The sequence below is a fragment of the Hipposideros armiger genome, unplaced genomic scaffold (genome assembly GCF_001890085.2).
Source record: "Hipposideros armiger isolate ML-2016 unplaced genomic scaffold, ASM189008v1 scaffold_152, whole genome shotgun sequence".
NCBI classification, from domain to species: domain Eukaryota; kingdom Metazoa; phylum Chordata; class Mammalia; order Chiroptera; family Hipposideridae; genus Hipposideros; species Hipposideros armiger.
Window position 1 is genome coordinate 2,756,323 of NW_017731502.1, and position 16,067 is coordinate 2,772,389.

Sequence of the window (16,067 nt, forward strand, 5' to 3'; positions counted from 1 at the left end):
TATCAGTCACATTGTTTTTGGCTACAATTAACAAGATCCCCACTGATGAGAAACTCCATGATGAGGAAATATATTACACAATGAGGAAACGTATCACCCTGCATAAAGAATAAGGAAATAATTGTCTCATGTAACAAGAAGCCTGGAGGTGAGTTCACTGGCTCGATGACATATGAGGGACCTAAGCTCTGTTTAACTCTCAGCACTATCATCCTTGGCTCATTGGTTTGGTTTACTTGTCTCTCCAAAGTTCTAAGATGGCATCAGGAGTTTGAACTCAATAGCACACAGCTTAAGAAGAGGGAACTCCTTAAGGAATGGCCGATTCCAAAGCTGGGGTAAAGAAAATGCAAGATGAGCCAGGAACGCCTTATGGCGACGGAATGTAAAATTGTATTTAAAGTGTATTGGGGACATGTCTAAAGGACCCAGCAACCTTGATGGAGCTTTCTTTGGCCAAATGTGGAACATTTGAGCACTAAAATGAATAATGATAGTAATAGATGGTAAACAAGTGGATAGAATAGAAATCTAAGACTCCCAACTGATATAAATAAATGAATAAATAAAAATAGGGAGAAGATAGAGCTTTTCCTTGTGGTAGAATGCTAGCTAATAAACATTGAAGGAATGATTGAATTAGAGAAATCAATATTTGGCAACTATCATAGTAATAATTCAGTCAAGAGGCCTCAATGTACACTAAGATCCCGGGGGTGGAATTTTGAGGAACAGGGTATTAACATAGTCCCAAAGTACCTTCCTGCAAAATACTCATTAAATACAAAGGGAAAAAAAGCAACAACATTGGAAAAATCTCACATAAGTGTTTAAAATTAATATCAACACTAATGAAGCACATGAAAATCTTGTATCATCTGATAGGGTACGATGAAAAGAAAACAGCATCACTTCCATGGCATTCCTACTAAAAATGCATAACCTGAATCTAATTATGAAAGAATACCAGACAAACCCAATTTGATGGACATTCTACTCAATAAGCAGCCTTTAATCTTCTAAAATGTCAAGATCATAAATGTCAAAGAAAGCACGAGGAACTCTTCCCAATTAAAGAACACTAAAGAGACAAGCTAATTAAGTGAAATGCATAATCCTGGACCAGATCTTTTTGTTATAAAAAAGTCTTGTTGGGGCAATTAGTAAACCTTGAATTAGAGTTGAGGATTAGCTGATAAAATGTTCCTTCCTGATTTTAGTGGTTGTTTGTGGTGATGTAGGAGAATGTTCTTGTTTGTAAAAATTACACACTAAAATATTCAGGAGTAACGAGGCATTGTGCCAGCCACACCCTCAAATGGTTCAAGAAGTAAAGTTCTTTGTCCTCTTCTTCTAACTTTTTTTTGGGGGGAGGGGGTAAATTTAAAATTATATCAAAAGAAAAAGAAAGAAGGGCGATTTCCTCCAGAGTACCTCTTTTCATTAAGATAGAAAATTTTTCTAAGCATCTCTCCAATGGAGAAGCCCCTTTTGCCAGGACTGGGTCACATGTCCTTTCTCCAGCTGCAAGGGAGGCTGGGAAAGTGAGCTTACAGAATGGGATGTGGGCTCTTCCCACAAGGAAGATGGAAGTAGGGGTGGAGAATGGCAACATGTAGGTGGACAACAGAGTCTGCCTCAGTCTGAAGTTTTAATATTGGCTTAGGTCACTTGGGAATACAGTGCCATTAGCAGCAGTGAATCATCCAAGAGCCCTAGGCAGTTTGCTCTTTCATTCAGTTGCTAGGCATTGTACTAGGATTGGAGAGGCAAAGATAATGAGCCTATCCTCTCAAAAAGTTCTTAGGGGAGACTTTCACAAACTAATAATTATAGCACAGTAGAATCAATGCAGTGATCGCTGTAAGTCAGGGGTAGTGCTACAGCACAGGCGAGCCTAAAATACCCCAGAGGAGAGGGTGAGGCCAGGGAAGTGTTCATAGAGAATGGATGTGATGGGAATCATGACTGCTCTTCTTGCTGACAAGGGGGATGAATCATGTACAAGTTAACACTGTAACATTTTAAAGCATACATCCTTCTACTTCTGGCACCGAATCCCACTCAGCTATGGCCGCCCCACGGAAGAGGCAGCAGTTGAGCACAGTGTGGGGAACTCCAGGAGAAGGGAACAGCCTGAGGAATGGCGCAGAGGTGAGGACGGCATGGGGGGTGGATACAGGGACCTGTAAGCTGTTCATTTGGCTTCTGAAAGGGGAGCAGGGAGCAAGGTGGATTGGGGCCAGGAAAATTCAGAAACCTGAATGCAAGGCTAAGAAGCTTCAGCCTGTGTGTGTGTGCAATAGCGAGCCCCTGAGAGTTCTGAGAGGAGAGTGCATGATTCGGCTGTGTTCCTGAGCAGTTCACCTGAGCTGTGAGGGTGAGGGTGAGTTCGTGCCAGGGAGACTCACTAGGAGACTGCTGTCAGTCTGGGCAGAAAACGTTCAAGGCGAAATATGACCTCGGGGGTGGAGGGAGAAATGAAGGGAGAGAAAGGACTGTACTGAGCAACCCATTAGATGGGAAAGGAAGTGTCAGGGATGAATCGTGTGTTCCAAATGCAAGGCTGGGGTGTCATTAGGAGATATAGGAAGGCAGGACCACACTCTGGGTGGTGTCCAATGGGGTCTGTTGTGGGTCATCTCTCCCACCCACAACGGTGTGGACAAAGTCATCAGGACAGAATCAATTAGGCATCATGCTGGGGTTTCAGCAGAGGAGAGACCATGTATTTGATCATCTCCCTGTCTAGCCATCACCAACCCCTGCTTAAAACTCTTTGAAGGCTCCCCATTGCTTCTGGAACTCAAACCAGTCTTTTCTGTCACCCACAAGGGTAGAGTGCTTCTAATGTCTCAGTGCTAATCTAATGCCCCATCACTCCTTGTGCTCCTGCTACACCAGTTTTCTCTCAGTCCCATGCATGGGCCATAGCCACCACCGTATCTCTACCACCAGTAAATAGGTGTTGGATAGACTGGTGCTGCTTCAGCCTCAGGGCCTGGTCCATGCCATTCTCATATACATCTTTAACCATTGTCCTTTTCCTCTTTGCCTACTCAGGTGCACCCATACTTTAGATATCAGTTCTAAGTGTCACTTTCCTGACACCCCTAATAGGCCCAACTTTATGGCAACATGTACCTTCCCTTTTTGGCATCCACAGTAGCTGTAATTTTACACTGACTGTGGGAGTATCTGCCCATCTCCCCTACAGACTATAAAATCCAGGCCACAGGGGGCACTGTTTTTTCTTTGAGTGCTGTACCCCTGTACTGAGCATGGGAATTGGAACTCTGTAGTGCTCTGAATATCTGTGGAATGAACGAATGAATGAGTGAATGAATGAATATTCCATTGGTGTTTCTGGGAAGGGTCTGAGAAGCAGGCTATGCTTGAGAAGCACCTTATAGAACAGCTAGCATTTCAACATAAGGAGTGGTCTTCAACTAACCAGCTCAGCAAAAGCATGGGGGGTGGGGAGTTTCTGAATGTCCAGGAGAAATAGGGAAGTAGAAATCTAGAAAAATAATGGGTCCTAAGACCAGAAAGACTACTAAACCAAGTTTTGGAAGGATTTAGATGTCAGGGTGAGAACTTGGTTCTTAACTTGTAAGGCGGCGGGGAGCCATGAAGGGTAGGTGAGGAAGATGACACACCCACAGCTTCCCTTTGAGAAGACAGGGGAACTGAGTGTGGCTGTAGAGCGGGGCTGGAAGCAGAAAAGCACCTTAGAAGGATGTTGCAGTAGCTTTGGTCAAATTTGCAAAGCACATGAATTAGAGTATTGCAGGCAAGAGACGATAGTGAAATTTGTGTGGTAACATTTAAGAGACTTGGCAACAGATGGGAAGTTTAAGAAAGAAAGAAGGCCATTGGTGACAAGAGTGTGGGCTTCTAGCACTCATGTCTTTTTTTGCCGTTATATCCATAGTAGAAAAAGAGATGTCTTTTCTTAGAAATTGTGGAAAGGAAGCTAATTTGGGGGCTGCAAATGCTCAGAGAGGCCATAGAAAGACAGGAAATCTTGCCCAAAGACCTATTCTGTTTGGCTCATTCAATGTTTAGTTGGCGACGTTTAAAGGAGAGATTTCTCATAAAATTCCCATATTTCTTCAGGTCTGTCCACACTGGTCACCACGTCCCATGTGGTACCACCCATTGGTTGAGCTTAGGTGGCCCTGTTTGGCTGTTCCCCAACACTCTACCTGGTGTTACTCCCAGAGAGATTCACTCATTACCTGCCTGGGCTCTGAGGGCAGCTGAGTCGGGTCTCTGCTCTTCCAGCAGCTCATCAGTTCCCAGGAGTCTGTTCTTTGGTACGCTATGACAGGTTACATAATGTTTCCATCAGTGATCTGGGGGTACCTGAAACTGGGGATGGGGATTATGGTCCCAGGACCTACACTCCCCAGAGAAATCTGGTGAGACGCAGTCGATGAACAGGTACACCAGCTCTTACAGTGCCTCTGCCAGCACCAGCATTCAGGGTCATGAGGCTACATGGATGCTGTGAAATCACTCTCCCGGTGTAAATAATTAGATAAAGGCATATGTGGACTGCATAAAATGTTTATTGATATGTTTATCATGCCAAAAAAAAGTTTTTATTTAAAATTCAAATTCCATTTGAAAGGAGGCAACAAACAATCGTTGGGATCCCAGCCTGATCCTGGAGGAGCTCCCATGCTCACAAAAAAGCACGCACATTCTATAGCTATGGGATTTCATCACGCAGAATTGCATTCTGGGAAAATCCTCCTAGAGATCCCTTGCAGGATGCCAATTGTGTCTTTAGTTGGTGGCTGGGGAACAATAGCAACAAAAACAAAATAACTCCATCCTAAGACTTCTCAGAACATTTCTGTCTTTGAAACGATTGACCCTCAAGCCTCCACCACCTCCCAACCTAGAATATATGTGTATATATATTCTCACTGGAAAAAAAAAATCATGGTTTTTGTTGATTGCTGGCTGTTGGGTCAGACCCTTAGGATGGCGTCAGCACACCTGGCTTTCCTTCTCGGTGGGCTCCCGTGGATTCCGGCCATGGGCCAGGCAGCCCTTCAGGAGCGTTTGGACTTGCTACAAGTTGGGCACAGAAGCTGACCCTTGGTGACGATGTACGCCCGGCCACTCAGCAGCTGCTCGCAGCCCTCGCAGACAAAGTGCTTTCGGTGCCAGGCCAGGCCTTCCACGCGCTGGTAGTCCTCTGAGAATATTATCTGGGGAGGAGAGCAGAGGAAATGAGCCTGGAGACACAGTGTACTGGGGGCAAGTTGTGTATTGGGATGGTGGTTCATCCTACCCTAGTCTTGTTTAGGCCTTTAAATACCTCAGTGGAGAAATGTGACATCTTGGTGAAGGTCATGGTCGCATCTTAGCTTCTTGGATGGAAAATAAAGTCCTCCACCATCAGCAGGTTTCATTAACTAGCCTCTGGGATACTCTTTGGGTTAAATGCAAAGTCCAGTTGTCTCCTGAGACGGGATTACATACCCCAGTGAGGATGGCTTAATGATAGCTAAGTTACCAATGGCCAGCCTTCAAGAGCAAGAGCACACAGGGTCACTCAGGCTTGGAATAAAATGACACTTTGGACTATATATGGTGAGAAAGCCCCGAGGCTCAGAAAGAGAAGAATAGCATACTGGTTAACTGCACCTTTGGATTTTTGGGGTTGAACAGGAACCAGGGATGAGGTTTCAGTTAAATATTAAACAGCTTCATGACTAAGGGCAAATTGCTTCATCGCCCTGTGTCTCAGTTTCCACATCTGTAGAATGGGGATATAAATACTATCTATCCCATAGGGTTTTATGAGCTGCTACACATGAAGTGTGTGGTAAAGGGGTGGATATCATTGACCTCGCTGAGCTGCGCTTTTCTCACATGTAAAATGGAGATAATGGTTCTCCATAAAGGATTGCTGGGAGATACAAACGGCACATCACATATAAAGTGTGTAGCAAATTACTGGCCCATTTGTAAGCCCTTAATGAAGGATGGAGTGTCGTTACAGTGAGTGTACTGGTGTCCTCACAAAAATGAGGTTGTGGGCCAGGCCTGCTGACTGGCCTTTTCCTTTTTTAAAGATTTTATTGGGGAATTGGGGGGGAGGGTAATAGCGTTGGGGAATCAGGGAAGGGGAACAGACAGGTAGACAAATTGCTGTTTTGTTCTTCAGTCTAGTTGTGGAGGATGTCGCTTCACTGGCCCATGTTGGTATGATCATTGCGCTCTTCCTGGGTGAGGCAATCGGTCCCCAGTCATTGGTCGGCTGCTCACAGCGGCTCCCGGTAGCTCACGCCGGCTGCCAGCCAACTCACGTAGCTCACGGCAGCCCACTGCAGCCCCACTGCAGCCTACGCCATCGCCGGCGACTCACAGCAGCCCAGCTCCAGGTGGAGCTGTTGTTTATCATCTTAGCTGTAGAGGGCGAGCGTCACTGGCCCTCAGTGTGGGATCCGAACCGCAGCCCTGCTGCTCAGAGCTGGCGCTCCCAAGCCAACTCTTAACCAGCTTAGCCACTCGGTCGGCCCTGGCCTTTTCCTTTTTAATATCACTGATGACAGGGTTATTAGGCGAGAGGCCTTAACTTCTCATGGAGACCAGTGGTGGGAAGTAGTAGGAGGCAGATATTGGCTTAAAGTGAAGAAGGCCTTCATGTGTGAAGGTGAAGGTGAAGATAGTGAGTTTGAAGGTAGTGAGTTTCCTGTCACCAAATGCATGCAGATGGTAGTTATTATCATTTAATTATTATTGTTATTATTAAGATACCTTAGAATTCCTCTAGTCTTAACCCATATTGGAGAGTTGAACCCCTTTATAGCACGTCTAGCTACTGCATTGCATCGTGTTACGTTAATGTTGTATAATTATCATGTATGTTATATCCTAAGACTAACAGCAGCTCCCATACAGTAGTCACCTGGTCAGGCCCATGCCAAGCATTTTCATGTAGTATCTCATTTATCTGCCTAGAAGCCCCATGGGATAGGCACTGTTATCCTTTCCATTTTATAAGTAATAAGACTGAGTCACAGGAGTTAGGTAACCACACGGCTAATAGACGCAGAGTCAGATTTCAACATAGGCAACCTGCCTCCTGGTGCAAACCCTACCCCCTGATGCTCTTCTGAGCACTTACTAAGGGCCAAGGCATTCTGTGCATGACCCCCCAACAACCTTATGGGTGGCAACTATCAGCCTCATTTTGCAGAGGAGCAAACAGAGGCGGAGAGCATGGCGGGAGACCAGAGTCTCAGTTTTCCCATCTGTGGATCCCATCATCGATGAAGCCTCACTCCCCTTGGCCTTTGAGTCCTCTCCCACAGTAGATGGGGTACCATCCCACCATCCTGCCACCGGCTCTTACCTCATCACAGCCGGAGCACCGGGGCCGGACACTCTCACAGTAATGGCGGCCACACCAGGGCGCACCGTCCTTCCAGAAGTAGATGAGGTCCACCAGCGGCTCAGAGCACTTGACGCACACAAAGCAGGTAGGATGCCACTGTTTGTTGTAGCCTGCCCTGTCTGAGTAGACCACGGGGCTATCGGCGGGGGCCACTCCCTTGCACAGCTCACAGACCTGGAAGGGTGGAGGAGGACCCCAAAGATACAAGGTAGTCAGGAGAGTGTGGTGACACAGGTTTCAGTTTTGACTCCAGTCTCTTTACTTTCTGGGTGACCTTGAGCAAGTTACTATACCTCTCTGTTTCTCAGTTTTCTCATCTACAAAGCGGGATAATAATGGAAGAGTGGCATTGTTTTACATTTTTGCAAAATCACTTTAATGACTGGCTCAATAGAGGACTGCTGGGTTCTTGTAACTGCTTTTGCTTTTCATCTTTTGCATTATGTTGTTTTCTTTGAAATCTATGAAGACAATCTGGCCTTGCACTGATGTGAAGTTGGAAAAGGAAAGGAGGAGTATTTTAATAGACTTCCCTGATAATTATAGTTTTGTTTGATTCTGTATAAAAATTCAAGTGGTAGTTTCTCAAAAGTTAATGCGGAATTTGAAACCATATCAATCAACCTTTTATCCTTGTTACATAAAAACCTGTTGGTCCACCTTGTATTTTGAATGGATTTTTACCCATGTATGATTATTTTCCAAAAATTTTAAAGTCTAGAACACAAAAATTGAGAAGATAGTAGAGTTCTCATGTATCCCATACCCAGTTTTCTCTGTTCTTAATATGGTATATTTGTCACAATTAAAAATATAGATATGTTATTATTCATTAAAGTCCACACTTTATTCAGATGTTCTTAGATTTTACCTAATGTCCGTTTATTGTTCCAGGATTCCATCCAGGAAACCACATTACATTTAGTTGTCATGTGTCCTTAGGCTCATCTTGGCTGTGACAGTTTCTCAGACTTTCCTTGTTTTTGATGACTGACAGTTTGGAGGAGTAGTGCTCAGATATTTTGTAGAATATCCCTCAAATGGGATTTATATGATGTTATTATCATGATTAAACTGGGAGGAAAACCACAAGGAGTTAAATTGTCATCCTCATCACATCCTACTCAGAGTACATGCTCAGTCCATAAAATCTTTTGAGTCATTTTGGCATAATCTCCTACACTCAAAACATGATGATGATGATGATGATGATGATAGCGGTAGCTATCATTTCCTTAGGGCAGGTCGACACCTAGCACTCTGCTCAGGATCTTGCACGCATTTCTAATACCCCTGACTAAAACCTTAGAGAGTTACTTCCCCTTCTCGTTATCTCCCTTTTAGGGAAATCATTATTTCCCCCAAGATATGGCAAAAGTGAGGTTCAGAGAGATTCAGAGACTGCTCAGTAATGTACAGCTGATGGGAGGCACAGCTGGGATTTAAACAGTGGCTGAGGCTGACCCCAAAGCAAAGTTTCATTCTACTAGACCATGTGGCCTTTCAATCAGGCGTTGGCAAACTATGGCTGTGGCCGAACCCAGCCACGGCCTGTTCTTATAGGGCCCACCAGCTGAGAATGGCCTTTACATTTGAATTCCAATTCAGTGAAATGTTTTCTCCCAAAAAATAATTCCATTTTGCTCATTAGCAAACCTGTGTTATACATTAAATTGTGACTCCCCCAAATTCATATGTTGAGGCCCTAACCATAATGTGACTGTATTTAGAGATAGGGCCTTTGAGGAGGTAACTAAAGTTAAATGAGGTGGTAAAGGCGGGGCCCTAATCAGACAGAACTGGCGTCTTTATAAGAAGAGAGACCAGAGATCAAGCAATTTTCTTTCTCTCTCTCTCTCTCTCCCTGCGTGTACATAGAGGAAAGACCATGTGAGGACACAGGGAAAGGGTGGCCATCTGAAATACAGGAATAGGGGCCTCACCGAAAACCAACCCTGCCAGCACCTTGATCTTGGCTTCCAGCCTCCAGAACTGTGAAAAAATAAATTTCTGTTGCTTAAGCCAACCAGTCTATGGTATTCTCAGTTCCCAGTTCTGGCAGCCCAAACTGACTAACACAACCTGTATCACAAAAACTTGTGCTTAATGATATTGTTATACAATTGACCCTTGAACAACATGGGTTTAAACTGCAGGGGACCCATGCAGTTTAAATCCTTATTATTCAAGGGTCTCCTCTATTTTGAATACAATAAAAAATAATAAGAAATTTAAAAATAAATAAAAGACAAAATAAAAATAACAAAGTTGTGAAAATTTGTTTTCTCTCTTGTTACATAAAGTACCAATATGATATCATTCATTTTGGCTCTTGGCCCACACCCCTGAAATATTTGCTACCTGGCTTTAGATGAGAACTCCATCTTAAAGCACCAATTACCAATTATGTGTCAGCACAAATCAAAACAGTTATTGTTTTGCCATGTAAAGATGAGTAGGCATATGTTAAGAGCCTAAACACGTAGTGGACTTAATTGAAATACTTTAATTACGTACTTAATATACTCCTATATATGAAGAGGAAATAAAAATTAAGATGGTGAAAACTGGGGAAAGAAAACCAAGTGACAAAGAATGTCCACATACTGATAGTAGTCCCTAAGCATAGTGGCTGTTGAATGAATGTCTAAAGAAAGAATGTGTTTGCTTAATTGAACCTAACTGCCTGATGATGTTCCTTAGAACATGGTAGATTCGTGGTTTCAATTATGCCCACAAGAATAAATGGCAAAAGTCCCATGCCTCTCTGCACATGACTGAGTCCCTGGAACTCATTAAAGGGTTTGAACCAAAAAATAAGTGATGAGTCAGCATTTCCCCCCCCCCCCGCCCCCCCCATCTCTTCCGCATACCTGGTTCGTGTAAACTATTTGGCAAGGGCTGTTTGAGAACCAAGCGAGTTTTCTGTCTGTCTGGCTTTCCAAATTTCATGGAATGAAACGTCCAGTCCTTTTCCTCCCACACAGAGGGACTTACTGTCAATCCACCACACCTGGTCAGTTATCACCATGATACATCAGTGGGGCTCCCAACTCCACATTTCCAGATGTTTGCTTAACATGCAAGTAGGAAAGGGAGAGGGGTAGAAATGTGTCTGGGTGTGTCTGGCGGTAGGCCCCCTCGACCCATGGGAGGATACAGGGGGATGTGAGGTCAGAAAGGCAGTTTGGAAGTGATCATGGGTGGCTTTGAATCCAGGTTAGAGGTTAGGGTTTCCTTCTGGAAGTAATGGGGAGCCATTACTGGTTCTTAAGGTGAAGAGTGCGGTGTCCTGGTTTGCATTGTAGGAAGTTAATTCTGGCGGCTGCGTGGAGGATGGAAGAGATTCGTGCTCACAGCGCTTGGCCTCAATGTCTCAGCTCTCTGCAAGTCCTTTGTCAAGGGCCTCGCTGAGGCGTGTCTCTCCCCTCATTGTTTCCCCAGAATTCCTGGCTCTGGGCCTGTTACTACCAGTAGCCAACCCTTTTAAGTAAACAGTGTTGCTGCCATTTTATGAAAACAAGATGTCTGGGTAATGAGCCCTGTCAACATGTATCAGAAACTCATTTCCTCTTCTTGCCTCCAACCCATTTTCTGTGCCCCTTTCCCTGTCCTCTCAAAGAATGATAGATCTGAAAGTGTGCTGGCTCTGTCAGCCCCGTGGCCTCTCAGCCACCAGGGGCAGGCTGGCAACCAGGTGTCAAAATCCCTAGCCTGTTTGGGTCCTATGACCCTGGCCCGGCTTTTCTCTGCACAAACTTATTCTCCTACAATCCTTGGTACTGAGGTTTACAATTTCAAAATTGCAGTGGATGATTGAGAGCGGGGCTAGCTGTGTGACCTTAGGTAAGTTACCCAACCTCTCTGTGCTTTAGATTTTTTCCCCCTGTCAAATGGGCATACTAATAATAATACTGACAACATCATAGGGTTGTTGCATGGATTAAATGAGATAATAGAGTTAATGGCCTTTATAAGGGCTCAATAACATTAGCTAAAACCTCCTGGTATTCTCTACCCCAGCCCTCCTTATAGATGAGAAACTTGAGACTCAGGAGTTCAACAACTTTCCCCAGGTGACAAAGACATGTTAAAGGCAGGATCTGCATTTGGTTTGGAGGCCTGGGGTTCCTTTCTGTCACGCTGGGACCTGGGTAGGTTGGCAGTGAGTTGTGCGAGTTTCATTGTCTGTCACTACCTCAGCCCCAGCTACAATCAGTGCCTGGCTTGGCAGGCCTACTCCTCTCCCTTTCCAATTCCACTTCCTCTAAGACAGTGATTCACAGAGTTGATTCTGCCCCAGCATCCCCTGAAACAGACTGCTGGGCCCTACCCTCAGAGCGTCTGGTTCAGTAGGTCTGGGATGGGGCACAGGAATTTGCAGGTTCCCAAGGGATACGTACTGGTAGGGTCAGGAGAGCACACTTTGAGAACCACTGTCATAGAGTGTTTAACAATGACCTTATATACAAGCTCAGCAAAAATGATATCACCAATTTGATTTGGTTACAGCAAAAGCCAATTGGAATTTCTGGGATGCTTAAATTCTAGACTATTTAAAAGAAAGCCCAATGTGGTCATTCTTGGGCTCCTTCGCCTGTGAAGGAGACGGTGTGGTTAAGCAGACCTTTGGGACTATGTTAAAAGGCATAGAGAAGAACATTTATCATTAGCACAGCAGTTGGTTCTTATTCATACTCACAACTATCTAAATTCAGAACTTGCTTATGAGAATCTTTCCAACATTTGCCCTATAACGTAGTTTGTAGACTATTTCGCCCTGGGGGGAGGAGGTGAGGCAAAGACCTGTCATAGGTAGAACAAATGTGAAGCTTCTCTCTGTGCCGCTGAAGTCTGGCCCTTTCCCCATTCAAATGGTGAGGGAGTCTTAATGAAAAGGTTCTAAATGAAAGAGTTTGGAAATTCTGTACTTTGGGCCTTTATATTCTATACAAACACTTGCTTTGAGAAAGCTGAGGAACGTTTTAGATTCAGCTATCTAAATGATGCTAAGAACCTGCAGGGTTGGAGTTCCCTCAGTGTGTGGAAATGATGTTGCAAATTTTTGGATCTTCCTCCAATCAGTGGGGTATCTAAGTGCTTTCCTTTGAATGTGATCCCATCTTAACGACTTGCTTCTATGGAATAGAAGGGATGCTATAGGTCCCTGAGGAAGGTCATAAAAGACAACACAGCTTCCACTGTGCTCCTTCTCTCAGTACATGCACCCTGGCCCTGGGCAGGCAGGCAGGAAGTCCTGAGGCCTCTATGCTAGGACAGCCAAGCAGAGAAAATGCACAGAAGCTCGTGCTGGTCCAGCCCAGGCCGTTTGTGTCTTCCTAGCAATAAGCCCAGGCATGTGAGTGAAGGAGCCTCAGAAGGATCCAGCCCCCAGCCTGCGAGCTGCTCCAAATGATGCCACGTGAACAGAGATAAGATATCCCCATGGAGCCCTGCCCAAATTGCTGATTTGTGAGCAAAACAGATGTCACTGTTTTAAGCCTCTACCTCTTGGAGTGGTTGGATAAACAGCATTAGGTAACTGGAAGATCCAATGTGGGTATGTGGAATTATAAAAGACTTCTGAAATGGAAGTCATCAAGACACAGAGTGTTTTAGGCAACAGCAAATTAAGGACAGTGGCCAAGGGTTACACAGCCAAAGAGCTGTCTCGAAGGACTGAGCCGTGTTGGCCTTCAGAGAGGGATCAGCAGATATGGAGAACCCTCTAAAGCAGCAATAATCTCTCCTTCAGGGTTGCCAGAAGTTCTGTCCCAATCCTGTTGTCTCTTCTGGAAGGCTCTTATCCAAAGGCCTACCCAGTCTAAACCCAGAGTGCCTTGTGAAAATCTCACTATTACAATACAGTAAATATTAACACAAGGGCCTTGAATTAAGGCGCTGGGTTCTTTCCAATACAAATACTCAATTTATTTATAAACAGCAACTCTTCATTCCCTCTTATGGTGATTATTCACCATCTTTGCTTTTGCAGCCTATGTATTCCAGAGTTCTTCTTTTTTTTTTTTTTTTCTTTTCTTTTCTGGCCCAGTGTCATTTCTGGTATCCTTAGCCTCTTGAGTCCTGTTCCCCCACACTGTCATCTCCCTGAGGCTCCCGATGGTGCAGGATGGGCAGTGTGGCCAATGGTTAGGGCCACGGCCTTTGGAAGGAGGGCTAGACCGTGGCCTCGTCACTGGTCAGACAAGTCACCCACTTCTCTGTGCCTCAGTTTCCCCATCTGAACCATGTGGCAGGCTCTGGCTCGTGGGAAATGCTTTACATGTGGAGGGCACTGTTGGCCAACCACTTCGCCTCGTGGTTCTTCTTGGGGCAAGCTATCCAATATGGGGCTCTCAGTCATGCGAGGTAAAATGTTAGGCATTTCTAACTGAATCAGTCTCACTGGGTATCTGGTGAAGGGGGAAGGTGGAGAAAGGAAGTTTTCATAAGTGCTACACTTGTGAGCGAGAACGTCAATCTGGGGTGTTCTCGAATCCAGCTCTGTGTAGTATGTGGCCAATGACTGACTTTCTGGAACAGGAGGCTGCTGAGTAAGGAAAATCCTTACATTTGGTCATTGCTGGGCAACGGTCTCACCCGGTGCCTCTAGCACGGGGCTTTGGCAATGGGAACGTCTATTATTTGGAGTCTTCGTGGGGCTTGAGGCGAGGCAGGCCTGAGTCCAGTTCTGGCTTAATCATTCACCAGCTAGATGACTAGACAATTTCCTTAACTCTGTTTTCTCCATTTTTTTTTGTTTTGTTTGTGGCTCAGACCAGGAAATTCATTTTATGGCCTGACCTAGCACACAGACACATGTACACATACACACATACCCCTGAGACAAAAGAGTTCCAGAAAAATATTTACTACCCTTAAAGCACTGTTTTGGTTTTTTTTTTAAAATAAAAAGAAATTCTCATTGTAATTCACTAAAAGGATTTACTATCCACTGAAAGGTTGTGACCTGAAGTTTGAAAACACTGTCTAACTTTGCTAAAGCCTTCTCTTCACGTCCTAGCCTTTAAAAAGGTGGGGGGGGGGTAATATATGAGGTCTGACAATTAAATTCGCAAACTCATTCTAGAAAAAGTGCTACATACCTCATTGCTAAATATCATTATGGTCACCTTCGAAGTACTCCCCTTGGGAAGCTATGCACCAACGCCAGCACCTAGTCCACCCTTCAAAGCAATTTTGGAACTCTTTTTTTGGAATGGCCATCAGAGCTGCCATTGGATTACTCTTGTTGTCCCGAATGTCATCAAAATGTCTTCCTTTCAATATTTCCTTTATCTTCGGGTAAAGCAAGAAGTCATCGGGGACCAGATCAGGTGAGTCAGGAAGGCGCTCCAATATATTTGTTTACTGGCTAAAAGCTCTCTCATAGACAGTGCCGTGTGAGCTGGTGCATTGTCGTGATGCAAGAGCCATGAATTGTTGGCGAAAAGTTCAGGTTGTCTACCTTTTTCATGCGGCCTTTTCAGCACTTCCAAATAGTAAACCTGGTTAACTGTTTGTCCAGTTGGTACAAATTCCTAATGAGTAATCTCTCTGATATCAGAAAAGATTAGCAACATCGTGGCAATAAGTTCGCAAACATAATTGTCAGACCTCGTACCTTAGAATATAAATCTTAGAATTAAATAAAATGACAATGTGAAGCCACTGGCTAGAACCTGGCACAACCGAGGTGGTCAGTGAATGGCAGATGACATCATCATCCCCATCATCATCCCCATCATCCATTAACCTATAATAGCAAAATAAAATTTAATAAAACCCAAGTAATTCATAAAAAGCTAAAACTATTTCTTATGGTTCTTCTAGCTCGGGGGGTCAGCAAACTACATCCATGGGCTAAATCCAGCCCACTGCCTGTGTCTGCAAATAAAGTTTATTGGAACGGAGCCATGGTCATCTGTTTAGACACTGTCTGCGGCTGCGTTAGAGCCACAAGGACAGAGGTGAGTAGCTGTGACTGAGAGCGCATGGCTGCAAAGCCGAAAGTATTCACTGTCTTCCTTTTACAGTAAAAGCTTGCCAATCCCTGTTTTAGTCAATGGAATATTATGCAGTCTACTTCAGCCAGAAAAAAAAAAGAAAGAAAGATGCTTGTGAGGCCTATGTGGCAACGTGGAAAAGTATTTATAGTGTAAAAAGTGGGATAAAGGGAATTTTCTGTGGAAAAAAATCTCCTTTAATGTTATTAAAATATTTCCACCGTAAAGAAGGAGGGAGGCAGATGCAGAGAAGCCTGGTAACTGGGGTGGTTTTTCGGGGCTGCTTCTCTGAGCCTCTTACCTCCTGTCCTCCAGCTTAGCCGGGCACAGGGCGTGGGTGTGGGGCTGGGGTTTCAAATTCCCAGGGAAGGGCGGGCAGGAAAGCCAGCCTGCCGAGCCCACAAGCCAAACATCTGCTTGGACAAAGGTTTGGAAGTCCCTTGCCCACAAATATGTCTCTTGTTGGGGCTGGAGCAGGGCTGAGCCGCCAGCTGCTGTAAGTTTCCATCTGAGAGGCAGATCTCAGTGGGAGGGTGGGGACCCTGGTCTCCAGTCCCTCCTCCGTGCATTCTTATGGGGCGACGGGGGAGCGGGGCACATGGTAATTTGGGACCAGATTAACAAATCTTTAAGACTCAAGG

The 16,067-nt window shown here is 44.8% G+C and overlaps 1 protein-coding gene across 1 annotated transcript in view; it reads right to left on the reverse strand.

Annotated features, from left to right (window-relative positions):
* Positions 1-4,556: 4,556 nt before the first annotated feature.
* The window catches only part of LMCD1 (LIM and cysteine rich domains 1), a 57,576-nt gene continuing 46,065 nt past the window's right edge, over positions 4,557-16,067 (reverse strand). Inside the window, exons 5-6 of the mRNA XM_019651144.1 lie at positions 7,379-7,594; positions 4,557-5,225 (exon numbers count right to left, since the gene is read on the reverse strand). Of these exons, the coding sequence (XP_019506689.1) occupies positions 5,067-5,225; positions 7,379-7,594 (375 nt within the window). The 3' untranslated portion in view covers positions 4,557-5,066. The remainder of the gene's footprint in view (positions 5,226-7,378; positions 7,595-16,067) is intronic.